We start from the raw sequence: 19,253 nt of genomic DNA on the forward strand, positions 1-19,253 counted from the left end.
TCTCAGGGGAGTTTATGACTCAGAAAAAGATTAGAATCATATAAGCCACATTATATAAGTTTAGGAGTAAAAAGAAAGGAGGGAGGGAGGAAAAGAAGGATGAACTAGAGAAAAGGCCCTGTTTCTAAGTCTATTTTCTGTACTTCCTCCTGACTCACTGACAAGAACCCCTGTCTATTTATTTGGATGCCTATCACAAGAACACAATAAGATAAAAAGAACTAAAGGAGTTAAATAAACATTGAAACTGCAAGGCACATAGTGAGGGAGAAAGCATTGTTATGAGCCTTGAAAAATGAATGAATTATAGCTGAATAGCAAACCAGATTCTCACTTACAGTTAATGGACAAATTAAAAGGCAGGGGCAGGGCTGAGTCTTACATAATGGCTCCTGCTCCTAGAAGCAGCCACAGAGGCTGCCGAGGAGGAAGAAGATGGCAGGCAGTGGAGCCCACCTGAACCCTCTCCCTGACACACCTGTTCAGCTCCACCTGTGGGGTTGTATACCTGCCAAACTCAGCCCCACCTCTTTTCTGGCTGTCAGTCTCAGATATTTTACCTCTAAAGACCTCTTTCATCTTTTTTCCCTAAGGTTCCAATGTTTTCAGAGATTGTAAAAAGCACGCTCCTACCCCTCCACCTTCCCATCCTTTCCTGCCCTGGACAATAAAAGGTCAAGCATTTAAGTTCTAACATATTTAACCAATTCTTTAAAATCAACAAATATATAAGTGGCTTCCAGGGTTTCTAGTCAGCAAACTGAGTTAATGCAATTAGTAATAGAAACAAATATTTATGAGCACTTACTATATCATAGGTCTAGCATTGTGCTTTACATATATTACCTCACTTAATCCTCACAACAGACCTAAATCAAGGCTAAGATCTCCCAAGAACTAAATGGAATAGGAAGAACTCAAGCTTCTCTGTATTCCTTATATTAACATTATACTCTATTACTGCTAAAAGCAAAGAACCTGGGTTGTTGTTGAGAGCTCATGTCCACAGAACAGTTCAAGATCCACATTATTACCTTCTTGAATCCTTAGTGCTCCTGAATCTTGTCCCTCAAACTGCCCCAAGACTTTTTCAATAGTTTTCCATCTTTTTATTCATTTCCATCTTCTTCTTCATCCAGAAAAGTCTGTGAATTCTGGCGCTTGAAGACTCTATCACTGGCCCAGTCCGGTGTTGCTCAGTGGATAGAGCATTGGCCCTCACACGGCAGGGGTCATGGGTTCGATTTCCAGTCAAGGGCACATGACTGGGTTGCAGGCTCGATCCCTAGTAGGGGACGTGCAGGAGGCAGCTGATCAATGTGTTTCTCTCATTGATGTTTCTCACTCTTTCCCTATCCCTTCCTCTCTAAAAAATCATTAAAGACATATTTAAAAATAAAAATATATCTTTAAAAGAAAAAAAAAGACTCTGTCACTGAATATGACCATAAATCCCCAACTCTTAAATGACCTCAATTTGACTTCCTCACTGAATGCAGCCACCCTATAGGAAAATAAAAGGGTTCCACCAGGATTTGTCACAGCTGTTCCAGACCTCTTCTGGGTAGCCATGAGCTCCTGAATACCCATGATTTTCTTTTCTTTTTTTTTTAAATATATTTTTTATTGATTTTTTTTTTTTACAGAGAGGAAGGGAGAGAGAGAGAGATAGATAGAAACATTGATGAGAGAGAAATATCGATCAGCTGCCTCCTGCACATCTCCCACTAGGGATGTGCCCACAACCAAGGTACATGCCCTTGACTGGAATCAAACCTGGGACCTTTCAGTCCGCAGGCCGACGCTCTATTCACTGAGCCAAACCGGTTTCGGCCCATGATTTTCTTATTCTGACTCTCCAGCAGCTTTCTAAAGGCATAAAATTTCAAAGTAGTTCTGGTTTCTCAGGGACTCTTTTATTGAACACCACTTGGAGTCACTCACTCCTGTCCTGTATAGATTACTGGTTAATACATAATGGTAGGCAGAATACTGAGCCCTGAAATAAAGTTGAAAATGGAAGTAAGATTGTTAATCAACTGAATTTAAAAATAAAGTGATTATCTTGGATTCTCTGGTGGGCTCCATGTAATAACAAGGGTCCCTAAAAGTGGAAGAGGGAGGCAGAAGAGTAGAGTCAGAGAAAGATATGATGCCAAAGGCAGGGTCTGAGACACACTATATTGCTGGCTTTGAAGATGGAGGAAGGGAGCTATGAGCCAAGGAATGCAGGCAACCTGGAAAAGCTGAAGAGGTCAAGGAAACAGATTCTCTCCTAGAGCCTCCAGAAAGAACCCCAATTCCACCAACATCTGATTTTAGCCCACTGAGAGACCTTGTTAGATTTCTGAACTACGGAACTGTAAGAGTAGTAATTTGTGTTGTTTAAGCCACAAAATTTGTGGTAATTTGTTATGGAAGCAATAGAAACTAACACATACACTAAGGCTTTATAACGACCAAGACCAGAGTAAATGTGTTGCTACCTTACAAGAAACAAGCACCCTCACCATTATCTAAGATGTGTTGCTGTTACCTAGTAGCAGATTTAGAATAAACACAGTTGCTTTGCTGTGTCCTGGTTACTACTGCTCGGGCTTGACTGAGAGCCCTGTCTACCCCGCCAAGGCAAACCATGAGCTAAGACAATTATCTACAAATATTTGAGGCAGTAAGTTTGCAGCCTGAATTGTCCCCCTGACAGCCCACACCTCTCCTATTGAAGTTTCCCAATATAACTGGTAAAGCCAGGTAAAGAGAATTCTCACAATTTCCCCAATTCCCATGTAGGGAAAGAACACTCAGCATGTGTTGGGAGAGGGTGATGGAGTATTGACTGTACACTGCAATGTAGTGAGAGGAGAGCTGCTATGGTTAATACTTTTGTTCAATAACATTCAACAAATACTGACTGCTTATCATAAACTGACCTCAGAAAGGTTGATCTGCTCTCTACAAAGCCATTCATTCATTCACTCAGAAAATATTAACTGAGCTCCGACATGTGCCAGCGTCATTGGGCATGAGTATTCACGTCTCCTTCAGGAATCTTGCCTTAGAGTTTTCTCGGGCCCACCATAAGATAATAGAGTGTGACTCGCTTCCTATTTGGCTATGCTTTTCAATTATCACCCACTTACCAGGGTTTGTTATTCTCAAGACTTCAGCAAAGTTTTCCATTCTGAGCAGGCCTCGTTCACAGAAAAGCCTTAGTAACTTCCCAAATTCACTTGCTCCCCACTCCTCCACTTCCACCTTCTCTGAACCTCCTTGAAAGTCCTAGCACCACTTGATTCAAGTGCTGATGGTTCTGACCTCTCCACCTTCTCCTCCAGCACTTCTTTCTGCTCAGAATGGAGTGCTGATCAGGAGAAATCTTAGGAATTTTAGAGATGTCCACAGTTCCAGTCCAAACTAGGCTTCCCTAAAGCTTTCTTATCTTCTTTCATTGCTATGCCCTTTAAGGGCTCACTGACTCCTAAAATTTCAATAGTAACCTCTAGAGATATCATCAAAATTCAATAATGCAGACCTTCATTGACTCATCCTAAATGACAGCCTCTTAGCTGGCCCCCTCGTTCCAGTCTCTTCCCACTCTAATAACATCCTTTGTACACCTTGCCATACATAGCTTCCTAAACATTTATTAAATGCTCACTCTGAGCCAGGCACTGGTCTAGGAATCAAAGACAACAGCTACAGTAATGCAAAGTGATTAAGGAGACATCTTTGAAGAGGGGCAGCCACTTATTAGAAAAAATTGCTTAATCTTTTTGCATCTTGGTTTTCTCATATGAAAAATGGGGATAATAAGAGCATGTAGCTCTCAGGGTTATTGAGAGACTTAAATGAAATAATGCATGGAAAGCACTTAACACAGTGTCTTGCACATGGCAAGCACCAATAAAAGCTTACATAAAACAACATCCTCAAAGGGAGCTGCCAGGTTAGCAGTAGAGATGAACAGGTATATTCCATAAGTAAGGGGTGGGAGAAAAAACAGACCTTGGTGGGTATCTGAGCAGAGAAGACAGAGTGATGAATTCTGGTAGTAATATGAAGCTTGGGGGTTAAAATGGGATATTTGGAGAGGATGGGAAAGATTTTCCAGCTGTGAACATCTGGGCAAAGACACAACAGCACAGAAGGGAGAGCATTTGTGTCATCCAGCAATGACCGTCTATTGCCCTGTGCTAATCCTGACAAGGCCACAAGCTCCTTAAGGAGAGGCACACCGGCTTTGACTAGGGGAGAATCATCCGTTCTATAATACAGAATCACGGACCTGTACTATACCTGGCACTGTGCTAGATGAAAATACTGTGTGCCTGGTCCCTGCCCTCATGAAATTCTATTTGAAAATAAACAAGAAATCAAAACAAGAACCCTTCGGACGCATTATATGTGCTTTAAGAAAACAAAAGAGTATCGTATGAAAGGGAGTGACTGTGGTTAAAGGTCAAGGAAAGACACTCTTGGGAAGGTGACACTTGAGTCCTGAGAAGGCTGAGGTAGGAAAATGTCCTGGCAGAGGGAACAGCAAGAACGAAGATCCTGAAGCATGAAGGAGTGGGCCACATCGAAGGAACAGAAAGCCAGTGCAGGGATGCATAGACAGAGAGGGGGAGAGAGGCCGTCAGAGAGGGTGGTCATGGCCTTGATCATGTTAAAGCTTGACAAGCAGTTTGGATTATATTCTAAAATGAACTGGAAAGTCACTAAAAGGTTTCAAGATAGATATGACATAATCTGATTTGTGTTTGTAAAAGCTCCTTCTACTGCCAGGCTTGAAGTAGAATGGCAAGAGAGAAGGCAGAGGGGATCATGAGAGGCTATGCAACAGTCCAAACCAGAGAAAACAACACAGACTTATGATATTTAGATGTGATGTCTGGAATCTCTGTTTGGAGAAGTTATACAATCTCTTCAATTTGCAAGGTCTATCTCCCTTCCACACAGCCTACTTGGGAGGATTAACTGGTAATTTTCAGTTGGTTGATTGTGTCTCCCACAAGTCAGCCCGTTTACTTTCCTCCTTCCACACTCATTTCTTTTCCTCACTATATCCACATTCCCATTTGTCTATCACCTGACTCAGTCTTCATGAGGTCCTACTGTTCCTACTCTATTTATTTTCTTCTCCTCATCCTACCACTCATGAAAGTTTCATGAACTAGATGTAAAGGAGGTAATTATTTTCTATCTTATCCCAGAAGCACTCAGGAATTATCTATTTCACAGAACACTAACAGAAGGTTAGGGGTTATTATGACCTTGACAGTATAACCTGTACACATTCTGCACATTAAGGACACTGTCTCCTCACATTCATTCCAGCCTGTTCTCCCACTGCAGCCAGAGAAATCTTTTTTTTTAATGTTTTTTATTGATTTTTTTAGAGAGAGAGGAAGGTTGAGGGATAGAGAAATAGAAACATCAATGAGAGAGAAACTTCATCGATTGGCTGCCTCCTGCACACCCCCTATTGGGGACTGAGACCACTACCCAGGCATGTGCCCTGACCAGGAATTGAACCAGTGACCTCTTGGTTCCTGGGTCAACACTGAGCCATACCAGCCGGGCAAGAGAAATCTTTTTAATAGGAAAATCTAATCTCTCTCATTGGCTCACTAGCTCTCTCTCTCAGTCTCTCTCTCTCTCCTCTCTCTCTCTCTCTCTCTCTCTCTCTACCTCTCTCCCTCTCTCTTCTTTTGCTCTCTAGAGTGTCTACCCCTTGTTCCTCAGAGAAATGCCAACTTCCTCAGCATGGGCTACAAAGGCCCTGTATATTATGACACCAGAGTATATCTCACACCATTCCCCTCATTTACTCTGTGGCTCTAGCCACACAGGCCCTCTTTCAGGTCTTGTAGCCAGATGTACCCCCTTCTGCCACAGGGACTTTTGCATATAGTGTTCTCTGTGTCCCCGCGGCCCTTTGAGCTCCCTTATTCTTTGGATCTTTGTCCATATTTTGTCTATCTTTCTTTCAAAGAACTTACCACAGTTTATAATAACACATTTACTTGTGATTATCCCCCCAAAACACACACACACACACACACACACACACACACACACACACACTAGATGAGAAGCTCCCCAGAGCAAAAACATTGCCTATTTTTGTTCATCATTGTATTCCAAATGTAAGTGAATAAATACACTTAATAGGCCTTAACAGATTAGATAAGGATTTTCTAAAACCTGAGATAAGGTTCCTTTATGATGGAGCAAGCAAAGAAGGAATTACAGCTCTTCTAGTAGCAAACTACTACAGGGAGAAGAGTCAGTATCTGATACCCATTATGTTGCAAACTCCAAGCGTTTTCCCTGACCCCTTACAGAAACCATCCCTGATGTCAACGTGGCGCCTGTTTCCAAGACCCATCATCCTTCCCAGTTAGGTCCATCATTCTCTTCAGAGCCTCCCCCTTCACACTAGACCAGTGGTTCTCAACCTGTGGGTCGCGAACCCTTTGGGGGTCGAACGACCTTTTCACAGGGGTCGCCTAAGACCATCGGAAAACACATCTATAATTACATACTGTTTTTGTGGTTAATCACTGTGCTTTAATTATGTCCAAATTGTAACAATGAAATTGGGGGTCACCACAACATGAGGAACTGTATAAAGGGTCGAGGCATTAGGAAGGTTGACAACCACTGGACTAGACCCTCTCTTCAATCAGTCCCTCTCTCCAGGGCAGTAGCTATGCCCCCTGATGGCACAGGAAGGGGGTGGTGATAGTAGAGAGTTGAGTAAGGTAGCACTCACTTACTGCTGGTCGCACAATAAACATTTCACAAAGCCCTTTCACAAACAGCACCTCGCTCTGCCCTCAAACCAAAGCAGACACTGTCATTCCCATCTTACTAGATGGGGAGCTGAGGTCAAAGGAGGCAAGTGACTCGCTCAAGGTCGCCAAGCCTGGGTGAGATCTGAACCTCCGGACTCTGACACACAGTCAGTCCGGTGCTTTTCCTTACATTCGCCACCCCAACAGCTGCGTTACCAGCACTTACACCTGGTTTCCGCATCCCCTTAAATGAACACTGCTCCCGACTCCTCACTGCCCCAGCCCATTTCCGCTCCCCGCCCAGAACTTGCCAGATGCCTGCGCTTTGGGCCGGGGCGGGGGCGGGGGCGCGGGGGGTGTCAGAGAGCGGGGCTCACTACCAGGGTTGGGCCCCCGCCCCCGGTCTTTCGGGCGCTTCCTGAAACCCCCAGAAATGGCACAATGAGGAGACCCGCTTCACCAAGTATGGCCCCTGGCTACTCTCCCCCACGTTCCTGCTCGACGCGGCGAGGCCAGGACAACAGGGAGGACCCCGGGAGGCCAGAGGTCCCCGCCGGCGCGCACGGGATGCGGCGGTGACCCGCCAGCTCCCGGACTCGGCCAAGGTCACCCCCTCGCAGCCCCCGCCGGCTCCCAGCCTCCCGGAGCGCCCCCTGGTGTCCGGGGACGACCTCCCCTCGCCCTCAGGGAGCGGCCTGGGCGTCCAGCTGGGGGGCAGGGGCGGGAAGGTGGACAGGGGGTGAGGAGGCTGAGCCCGGGGAGGGGCGGGAGGCGGGCCCTACCTGATAGCGGAGGACGCCGTCGGGCTCGTTACTCCCGGCGCGCATGGCGGAGCCGAGCACGGTCCCGCCCGCGGGCTCCAGGCCGAGCGTCAGCGGCGCGCACACTCCGGTCGGGTCTGAGCGAAGCGCCCCAACCGCGACCCCGACTCTGGAGCCAACGGTCAACCATCGACCTCCTCCGCCTCCGTGGCCACCGGCCCGCGAGGCATCGCCGCGGCCAATCAGCGCGCGGCCTGTGCGGCCAATCAGCGCGCGGAGCACGGGAGGACGCCGGCCGGCGGTACCCAGGGCTACCGCGAGGAGGGGGGCAGCCCGAGGAGCCCAGGTTGCCGTGGAAACCGCCTCCCTCCCTTCAGGGGCCCCTGGGCTTGAAGGTCCTTCCAACTGCTTGATGGAAACTGAAAATCTCATGCTTCTATTTGCAGCTGCCCCTCACCGTGGGAAAGTGAGAAAGGGTTGATTCTGTCTCTTCTGATTTTATTCTTTGCATGATTTTTAAATTCTGGGGAAACGTCCCTTGGGGATTGCAGAAGGAAGTAATTGGGGATGAGGGAAAAGGATGAGAATACTTGTTCATCTCTGAGCTAGTGGCCAGATTAAAAAGCATTAAAGCTAAGCAGACTGGCAGTGATCCTGTCCCCTCTACAGACTCGCAATGACTTAGGTCTCCTCCCTGGGTCTCAGGTTGGCAGCAAAAAGCACAGGGTTGAACTGAAGATGGTTGTTGAAGTCATAATACAAAAATGCTTCCAACTTTTCCAAGAAGGCAAATTATTATTGAATAACGAGAACTATTGATTTAAGGCAACGTTGGGAAAGCATGAGTAACACATTCCATTTGATAAAGGTTTTAAAGAAAAGAGAGGCTGGCCATCATCCAACCAGTCCTCTGTCCCCAAGCGGAAGGAAGGGGCCTTTCCCTTTGTATGTACTATTACATCAGGCTGTGGGCGAGTCAGAACAAAAAGAACTGTTGTAAATCATTCTCCAGTCTCCACAGAAGCTACACCTGAAGATAAGTAGTCAGGGACATGTTAAAATTTCAACCCTGCAAACCACCCCTTGCACTGTCCCTGAAATGTGAAACAAGGTTGTGCTTCAGTGTAACTGAGGCAGAACCGTATTTCTAATCTTTATAAGCTCCTGGTCCTGTTTCTGAGTCTTAGCATTCATTGCCACAGGCTCTATCATTCCCTTGACTCTGGCATTCACTCCCCATCATTTCCCATCAAATTCTTTTTTAAAAAATATATTTTATTGATTTTTTTACAGAGAGGAAGGGAGAGGGATAGAGAGTTAGAACATCGATGAGAGAGAAACATCGATCAGCTGCCTCCTGCACATTCCCCACTGGGGATGTGCCTGCAACCAAGGTACATGCCTTTGACCGGAATTGAACCTGGGACCCTTGAGTCCGCAGGCTGATGCTCTATCCACTGAGCCAAACCGGTTAGGGCTCCCATCAAATTCTTAACCTTTCTTCAAAGTCAATATATTTTAATTGAATTTATTGGGGTGACATTGGTTAATAAAATTATATAGTTTCAGGTGTACAATTCCATAATACATCATCTATATATTATATGGTGTGTTCACCACCCCAAGTCAAGTCTCCTTCCATCACCATTTATCCCCCCATACCCTTCTCTACCTACCCCTACCACTCCTTCCATCTGGCAGTCACCATGCTGTTATCTTTTTCTACGAGTTTTGGGGGGTTTTTTGCTTAATCCTTTCACCTTTTTTACCCAGCCTCAAACTCCATCCCCTCTGACAGCTAACAGTCTATTCTTTATTAGTCTGTTTCTATTGTGTTTGCTAGTTTATTTTGTTCCTTAGATTCTACGTATGAGTGAAATAACCTGGTACTTGTCTTTCTCTGACTGGCTTATTTCACTTAACATAATGCTCTCTAGGTCCATCTATGCCAGGGGTCCTCAAACTATGGCCTGTGGGCCACATGCAAATACAAATATTGTATTTGTTCCCGTTTTGTTTTTTTACTTCAAAATAAGATATGTTCAGTGGGCATAGGAATTTGTTCATAGTTTTTTTTTAAACTATAGTCCGGCCCTCCAGCGGTCTGAGGGACAGTGAACTGGCCCCCTGTTTAAAAAGTTTGAGGACCCCTGATCTATGCTGTCACGAAGAGTAAGATTTCATTCCTTTTTTACGGCCGTGTAGTATTCCATTGCGTAAATGTACCACAGCTTTTTTATCTACTGATCTACTAGTTATCTATATATATAAAACCAAGCAACCGCAACGCCGGAATGACTGGAACGACCGGAACAGCTGGTTGCTTTGACACGCACTGTGGCCCCAACCACCCGAGGCCCCTCCCCCTGGCTGGCCAACCTCCTGGGTCCCCTCCACCCAGCCAGCCCGGCCCCGATTGGCCCCAATCGGGGTGGGCCAGCCAGACCCCACCCATGCATGAATTCGTGCACCAGGCCTCTAGTTGTAAATAACGCTGCAATGAACAGATGGGTGCATATACTCTTTCAAATTAGTGTTTCAGGTTTCTTCAGATATATTGCCAGAAGTGGAATTGCTGGATCAGAGGCAGGTCCATTCTTTTTTTATTTTTTAAATATATTTTTATTGATTTCAGAGAGGAAAGGAGGGAGAGAGAGAAACATCAATGATGAGATAGAATCATTGATTGGCTGCCTCCTGCACGCCCCCTACTGGGGATTGAGTCTGCAACCCGGGCATGTGCCCTTGACCAGAATTAAACCTGGGACCCTTCCGTCTGCAGGCTGATGCCCTATCCACTGGGCCAAACAAGCTAGGGCAGCAGGTCCATTCTTATTTTTTTTTTTTAGGAATCACCACACTTTTCCACAGTGGCTGCACCAACAGTACAACAGGGTTTCCTTTTCTCCACATCCTCACCGGAGGCAACATATCAGAAAAAAGTATTGCCATAAGAAATGTCCGAGATTTTACTGCCTATGTTTTCTTCTAGGATTTTTATAGTTTCAAGTCTAACATTTAAGTCTTTAATCCATTTGAGTTTATTCTTTAGTTTGGTATAAGGAGGTGGTCTAGTTTAGGGGTTTTTTTTTGCATTTATCTGTCCAATTTTCCCACCACTATTTACTGAATAGACTATCTTCACCCCATTAATGTTCTTGCCTCCTTTGTCAAATATTACTTGACCATAAAGGCATGGGCTTATTTCTAGGCTCTCTGTTCTGTTCTATTGATTTATGTCTCAAAGTCAATCCCAAAGGCCACTCTTCCAAGAAGCCTTTCTCATAGCAGTTACCGTGCTGTGATTATTTAATTACATTGTATGTTGACTTTAACTTACTGTAATATTGTACATATTTGAAGGCAATGGTTTTTTTTCTTATGCCCTTCTGTATACTTCACAGAGCTTCAAAAAATGCTGGCCACATAGAAAGTAGTTAGCAAATAGAACACCTACTATGTACAGGCCCCAATGGCATAGAAGATGCAGAGAAATCTAAAATAAAATACAGCCCAGTCAGCATGGCTCAGTGGTTGAGCATTGACCTATGAACCAGGAGGTCACAGTTCCATTCCAGGTCAGGGCACAAGCCTGGGTTGCTGGCTCAATTCCCAGTAGGGGGCGTGCAGGAGACAGCCGATCAATGATTCTCTGTCATCAATGTTTCTATCTCTCTATCCCTCTCCCTTCCTCTGTCTCTAAAAATCAATAAAAACAGCCCTAGCTGGTTTGGCTCAGTGGATAGAGCATTGGCTTGTATACTGAAGGGTCCTGGGTTTGATTCTAGTCAAGGGCACATGCCTGGGTTGCGGGCTCGATCCCCAGTAGGGGGCATGCAGGAGGCAGCCAATGATTCTTTCTCATCATAGATGTTTCTATCTCTCTCTTTCTCTCCCTTCCTCTCTGAAATCAATTAAAAAATATTTTAAAAATCAATAAAAACATATTTAAAAAGTAAAAAATATGTAACATAATACGTATCTCCAAGGGGCTTACAATTTAATCAGGGAAACAGGATTTACTGTATGTTAATATAATGACAAGCTAATTGAACATAGAATAAGAACCCTATGAGTAATATAAACAACAAAGATTGTAAAAATTCAAAAGAGAAATGATCTTTATGATTTGGGACACTTTAGGAACATGATACAGAGAACATGGATTTTTATCTAAACCTGAAAATAGTTGCGCCAAGGTAAGGAGAGTAAGCATCTTAACTCTTAGGCAAAGACTTAAGAATGCACGTGGCCCATTCAGGGTAACAATGATTTGGACCAAAGGTGAAAGTTATGAAGAGGAGCAGTAGGAAGTAAAAAAAAAATGTGGTAAAGAAAAGCTAAGGCCAAATTTTGGAGAGTTGGCTAATTAGTCCTGCTTTTATTTTTCTCACATGATAGAAAGTAAAACACTGTGGTCTTAGAGGGCACCCCCATCATCAAGACCCGGTTTAATAGTGTAAATACAGTGTGTCATTGCATATTCATAACATCATTATTTCTCCATTTCACTGGTAAGAAAATTGAGACTCAGAGAAGTTTAGCAGCTTTCTCAGAGCTAAGCAGTCTTTAAGCTGGGATTCAGTCATTTATTAATTCCAAACATATTTACTAAGAATCTATGTATTCAGCCCTGTGTTGGGTGTTGGGGAAACAGCAATAAAACAAAAACAGGGTCTTTCCCTCTTGAGCCTTACAATCTAGTGGGGAGAGAGAGAACAAGATAATTACGGGTTGTGGTCGCTTCAGTGAAGTAAATAACAGGCCATAATATAGAGAGTAACTGACATGGGGTTGGGGAGAGCTACTTTATTTTATTTTTTTTCTTTATTGATGAAGGTATTACATATGTGTCCTTATCCCCCCATTGCCCTCCTACCCCCCCAACCCCCCAAGGGGAGAGTTACTTTAAGTGGAGTGTTCAGGGAGGGCTTCTCTGAGGAGGTGAGGAGAGCTTCTTCTGGTGAGATGAGTCAAGGACAGGTCTGTTTGATTCCACTAGTTCTTGGCCTCTATGCAACGTATCCCATATAAGTGGTACCATTGACAAAATCTGCCATTAGGGGCAAGCCAGTTAGAGGAGGAAACCTGGTGGTGGTGGCCGGCGGGGTGTCAGTTAGACTAGCTCTTGCAACATGGTAATTCAAGAGGGGCCAAGGATAGTGACCAAAGGAAAAATATGCCCACATTTTCCTCTCCCCAGAAAGACAGCTCCCAGCCATGGGAGTGGGCTTGAGTGGGCAGAGTAAAGAGAGGACTGAGGAAGTAAGTAGAGGATTCCCCGGAGCTCCGATGGGTCTGATTTCCCTCCAGTTCAATCATGGAACAAGTCAGAGCCCCTGGCCCTTGACTCCAGAGTCAAGAGCCCCATCTTCTGGTCCATTGTGAAAATTACAAAAGGAACTAGGCCACAGAGTTGGCTTCTGAGGCTGCCTGAGGCGGCTGCCACCTGGGGCGTTGCAGCCTATAGGCCCTGCCCCCCAAACCCCACCCCCTGACTAATTTGGTCTCGTTCCCTGAGAGACCCTGGGCTCCAGGCTCCAGGTTTCTAGCTTTTATTGCTCGCTACACTACTTGGAAAAATGCAACTATGCTGCTCTCAGCCCAGCCAGCAAGCTGGGGGAGCTGGAAGAAGGACATTCAGTCAAGGACACCGCCTCACGCTCTTACTTTTCTAAAGAGAGCAGGAAGAAGACAACCAAATAGCAGAACATACCTCGGCCTTCTGAGGCCTGCGCAGGATGCTTGGCCTGGAAAGAGGCATACAATTCAAAATACACATAGAGATAGACTGCATACATCAACAGGGAAGCAAGGAGGCATGCTACATGGATAACTTTAATTAATCCTTGCACTGATTCTATGAGATATGTTCTATCATCCCATATGAGAAAACTGAAGACTGCAGCTTAAAGGTGTAGATTGCCCAGATCACACAGCTGGCACAGTTAATAAATGGAGACGCTGGGCTCTGAGATCAGATGTGTCTGATGTAAGTGCACATGCTTAACCACCTACCGCCTCTCATGGGGCTGCCTGGGGCCTCCGTCCTTCTCTAACTTCTATAGGCTCCAACCTCCCTCCATGGCTTCCAAATGTGGCTGTCCTTCCAGATCTGTATCTCTAGATCCTTCTTTAATACCAGTGGTGGGGGGTAGGAGGGAAAGTAGGTCTTAAACCCCCTGTAAAATATATGGGACTCTCCTTTCAGATAAGTACACGAAAACCCCAAATTTTGTATATAATTATAAGGCTGTGTTCACAGCCTTTCCAGGGAAGCAGTAGGCACCTTCCATGTATTATCTTTAAATATTGGCTGAGAAACATTGAAATTCTCTTATTCAGAGGCAAAACCACAAGAAACTCAAAAGGTCTAAGAAAATGTGCTCATGTAATTGCAACGAACTCTTCCTTCCAAAGCATCTTAATTCCTCCATCAATATACCATGTCTCTTGCCCTATTTACACTGTCCAAAGGGCCACCAGGGCAGAGGTTCTAGTCTTTACTTGCCATTAAGTGCTCCCAGTTCCCAGCTGCATCTCATACCTGACTTACTTTCTCCCGCTTCCTCTTAATTACACATCTAAACCCAAGAAAAGGCTGGTGGAAAAAATGTGGAGATTCAAGGAAAGACTTAATTAGGGCTTGTTTGTGCTGTCGTCTGGGAGAATTTCCTGTGAAGGGAGGGGAAGTGGGAAAGAGATACCATTCTTCACCAAGCTAAAGAGGTTATGCAGGTGCACAGTTTGCCTTCAGCCCTTGCCAAGTCACAGCACAGCCAGAGACTCCAGAACACAAGTCTCTTTGTTCACGGCACGCTGCCAGCCTGGAACACGGCACATCCCAGGGAAGAACAATGAAGCACCACAAAAACGGACTCTTGACTGGGGAAATCAGTCCCCCTCCGTTTGTCATCACCAACATTATTCATAGAAATTCCCTGTATTGTACTCACTCACATCTTGCTCCAAACTAAGTGAGACCAAACACAAGTAAAATAGCAAAAACCTACATTCTGCCTTCTCTGGAATCATGAGAATCTCTGGGCAGAGGCAGAGGTGGTGGGAAGGACCACTAGAAGGGGCAGACAAAATAGAAAAGCAGGCCTTGGATGTAACATGTCATGGGACTTCCAGACCCGTATGGGAAGTAGTTCCAGAATTTGGGAGAACCAAGTGTTAACCAGGGACCACTTGCCAAGCCCTTGATGTCAGATCTGAACACACTTATATTAATTAAATACATCTATCTTATCCGCTTCTAACCCAACCAAGCCCTGCCTAGAAATCAGGTCTGTGTACAGTAGTTTCACCCTACATTTTATCTACCTGGGGATAAGGCCTCCTGAGCTTGTTATACAAGTAGGAATAGAAAACTTCCTACTTTTAGCCAATAGACCTGGAATATCCTCAGGGCGGCAGCAAATTCAATACCTCATATTTGTATAATTCTATATTACTCTTAACTTCTTTATCACCTTATCTCATTTCCCTTCAATGCGTCTGCAAATGTACACAGAACATTTCCTGGACTAGGAAGCTGCAATGTGACTAGAATAGGGACTTGCCCAGGTCAGTTAATAGCAGAGCTGGGTCAAGAACTACGGATGCTGCCCAGCCATGTGGCTCAGTGGTTGAATGTTGACCTATGAACCAGGAGGTCACAGTTTGATACCTGGTCAGGGTACATACCCAGGTTGCAGGCTCGATCCCCAGTGTGGGGCGTGCAGGAGGCAGCTGATCAATGATTCTCTTTCATCATTGATGTTTCTCTCCCTCTCCCTTCCTCTCTGAAATCAATAAAAATATATTTTAAAAATAAAATAAAGCAAATCTCAGGCCTTCTTAAAAAGAAAAAGAGAAGAACTACGATGCTTTCCACTTTATTGAGTAGCTTCCTAGAAATACAATGCCATTCAGCCACTTCTTGCATAAAATTGAATTGGTTTCAATGGAATAGTGAAAATACGAATTTCTTTTAGAATTGACATGAACTCCCCATCGCAAAAACTCAGGGTTTCTTCTCTGTTACTCTTTCCTATCAGATGACAGTTTCATATAATTTTCACTTTGGAAAGCTTGTCAGTGATACCCATTCATTAGTTTACTTAACAAAATCATGAAGTTCTGAAAATAACTATTACTGCTTTTTATCTCAGGAAGCACATATCTGACTTAGATATAAATTCAGTCCAAGCTACTCTTATTACCCATGAAACATCCCTTGAGGCCTTTTATTTTGCAGTTAATGAAAAAGAAAAGAGATCCATTCAGACATTTGAGCTGGGGCAAGAAAGAATAGGTATAGAATTTGAAGGTATTTCACTGTTTTATCTCTGTTTGCTTTGTTTAGTGGTTGTTTTGTTTGTTTTTTTAACTCCTACTATCAAATTGAAAAGGCCAGCCTCCTCTTTAAAGAAGGCAAAATTTCTCTGTACTTTCTTTTTTTAAAAAAAAATATATTTCATTGATTTTTTAAGAGAGAAAGGGAGAGGGATAGAGAGTTAGAAACATCGATGGGAGAGAAACATCGATCAGCTGCCTCCTGCACACCCCCCACTGGGGATTTGCCCACAACCAAGGTACATGCCCTTGGCTGGAATCGAACCTGGGACCCTTCAGTCCGCAGGCCGACGCTCTATCCACTGAGCCAAACTGGTTAGGGCACTGTACTTTCTTATAAAAGAAAGAATATATGCTAGGTTTACTAAGAACTACCCAGGCTATGAGATGGTCAGCCAATAAATATCAAAGGGAAAACAAATCCAGCCTCAAGACAGAAATAGACACAATCGGCTTTGCTGGGTAGACAAAATGAACAAGAGCCATTACAATTGGATTGAAACCTAACGATCAGTTTGGGCCTCTCCAGAATTTCTTGTCCCTGTCTCCTTAAAAGTCCTATAGACCAGCTTTCTATTCAACACAATTTCTCTCCACAGCATCGCTGAGAAGGGGCCATCCAGTTTTCCTGGGTATTTCCAGTGACCGGGAGCTCACTGCTGATTATAGGCCAGTAGCCACATTCCTGGTTCAGTCTGTCTCCTTGAAACTTCCACTCTTTATATTCCAAACACTCCCCTCTGTAGATCCAAAGAGAAAAATCTGCTCACTCTTCCACATGGCGGCCCTTCAAATAGTACAGCCAGTTAGGATACCCTCCCTTGTTCTTGTCTTCCTGAGAGGCCATGATCAGGATGGGATTACTGTCTCCAGCAAGCCCCCTGTGATTCTAGACCACTGGGAGAACTTCCAGCAATGACATACAGAATTTAAAAAGATTCCACTATGTTTGTTTTCGTATGTAATAATGGTTGTGATTAATCTTAGCAGCTGCACACTGTAGTGTTTAGGAGTAGTGTATCATGATGCATACTACTTATTTTCAAATATTATAGCAATATAGATATAGGAATAGATGGATATGCCTAGGTAGAGATAAAAAGAGAGAGAAATAGAAAGTAAATATGGAAAGATGTTAACAATTGTGGAATCTAGTGGAGGCTTTACAGATGTTCATTTCTCTGTCACAGATTGAGAGAGGTAAAACTACACTGTTTGATTACCTTGTTTTACATCTTCTCTCTATGTTTGAAATTTTTCATAACTAAGATTTTGGAAATAGAAGTGGGGGATTAAAGAGAAATAAAGATATTTTCAAAAACACAAATCATCACACAAACAGAGACCTCCATCCAACAAATTCTCAGGCCAGTGAGCACTACTTCAGAATACCTCCTGCCCCAAGCTGGCCAAATGCCCAAAGTACAGATTATCCTCAAACTATTAAGAGTCATGCCTAAAGCAAGACACTCAGACAGTTTAAATGACAAAGAATGTGCAAAGGTTTGTAAAGGGAGAGGGGAGAGGGGAGAAGGGAGAAGGAAGAGGGGAGAGGGGAGAGAGGAGAGGGGCAAAAGGAAGGAGGAAAGAGGAAGGAGAAAGGAGGAAGGAGGGAAAAGGGAAGTTATGACCTAAAGCAGTGGTTCCCAAACTTATTTGGCCTACCGCCCCCTTTCCAGAAAAAATATTACTCAGCCCCTGGAAATTAATTTTTTTTAAATTTTAATAGCAGTTACTCATCGCCCTCAAATGCACCTGTGGCCATCACCACCCCCCTGGATCGCTGCAGCGCCCACCGGGGGGCGGTAGTGCCCACTTTGGGAATCACTGACCTAAAGTCTGTCCTTCTGGTAATACTGACTTCAAGATAAAAGTATAGGCACTTTATAACAATAAACGTTTACTTTACAATAAAGATCTAACAAATATCAAATAACATAATAATAAATATACAAGGAAGAATTGACACACATAGTATTATGAGAAGAGCTTATTTTACCTCTCTCAATCTGTGACAGAGCAAGACAAACAATAAGTAAAGATATATACTTGAGGGACATAATTGATATGATTGGTATATATATTAAACACAATATTTTGAAAATAAGGAATATATCTTTTCAAGGGCTTATGAACTATTCACCAAAATTTACTATTGGACCAAAAGAAAAATAATAAATTCTGTAGAGTAAAAGATATTCTATTATCATAATGTAATAAAACTTTAAATCAGTAACAGAATTTTTTAAACTCTAGTAAATGGATTTTTTAAAAATCTTAAGTAATTAATTCATAAGCAAAAAAAAGTTAAAATTGACACTGCATAAGACTGAGACCAAAAATATTTTATAGCTTTAAATAATTACACATATAAATATGAAAATGAAAAAATGAATTAAGCACCCAACTCAAGAAGTTAGAGAGCCACAGAAAAACTAAAAACTTTCAAAAAAAATTATTAAATGAGAAAAAAGAAAAACAAAAGAGCTTATAAACATATTCAAGAATATTTCAAATTAAATTACAAAGCTATAGTCATCAAAATAGTATGGTACTGGCATAAAAACAGACCATGAACCAATGCAACAGAATCTAGAACCCAGAAATAAATCCATGCATATTTGGTCAACTAATACTTAACAACAGAGCCAAGGATACTCAATGGGGAAAATAATAGTGTATTCAATAGTGTATTCAATAAATAGTGTATTCAATTTATTGAATAGTGTATTCAATAAATAGTGCCATCCATCACATTCTCACTCTCTACTCCACATACCCATTAATAAAAATAAAAAAATTATAAGGTACTCATACAACTCAACAGCAAAAAAAACCCACAAATAATTCAATTTTTAAAACTGGATATTCACATGCAAAAGAATGAAATTGGACCCTTATCTTACACCACTCACAAAAATTAGCTCAAAATTGGTTAAAGACTTAGATATAAGACCTGAAACCATAAAATTCCTAGAAGAAAACAGAGAGAAAAAGCTCCTTGACATTGGTCTTGGCAATGATTTTTTGGGGGTATCACACCAAAAGCACATGGTGCAAAAGCAAAAACAGATAAGTGGGACTACATCAAACGAAAAAGTTTCTGCACAGCAAAAGAAACAATTGACAAAATGAAAAGGCATCCTATGGGATACATTTTTCCTCAAAAATTAAAAATAGAACCTATGGCAATGTAGGAAAATATCTGCAAACCATATATCTGGTCCATGATAATATCCAAAATGTAGAAGGATCTGGGAGGGGCTATCGTGGGGTCCAGGTCTCTGATGGCAGGAGCTTTGGCCGTGGCCTGGGATCACTGTGTGGCCCTGCTGCTGCTGCTGCTGCT

The 19,253-nt window shown here is 43.2% G+C and overlaps 1 protein-coding gene across 2 annotated transcripts in view; it reads right to left on the reverse strand.

Annotated features, from left to right (window-relative positions):
* The window catches only part of SLC4A8 (solute carrier family 4 member 8), a 100,405-nt gene extending 92,646 nt beyond the window's left edge, over window positions 1-7,759 (reverse strand). For both annotated transcript variants that reach the window (XM_070410204.1, XM_070410205.1), the window contains exon 1: window positions 7,583-7,759. In XM_070410204.1, coding sequence (XP_070266305.1) covers window positions 7,583-7,627 — 45 coding nt within the window. In that variant the 5' untranslated portion in view covers window positions 7,628-7,759. The remainder of the gene's footprint in view (window positions 1-7,582) is intronic.
* Window positions 7,760-19,253: the final 11,494 nt, after the last annotated feature.

Source organism: Myotis yumanensis, unplaced genomic scaffold, assembly GCF_028538775.1.
Source record: "Myotis yumanensis isolate MYYU_CA2020_CCGP unplaced genomic scaffold, mMyoYum1.0.hap1 SCAF_3, whole genome shotgun sequence".
Lineage (NCBI taxonomy): Eukaryota > Metazoa > Chordata > Mammalia > Chiroptera > Vespertilionidae > Myotis > Myotis yumanensis.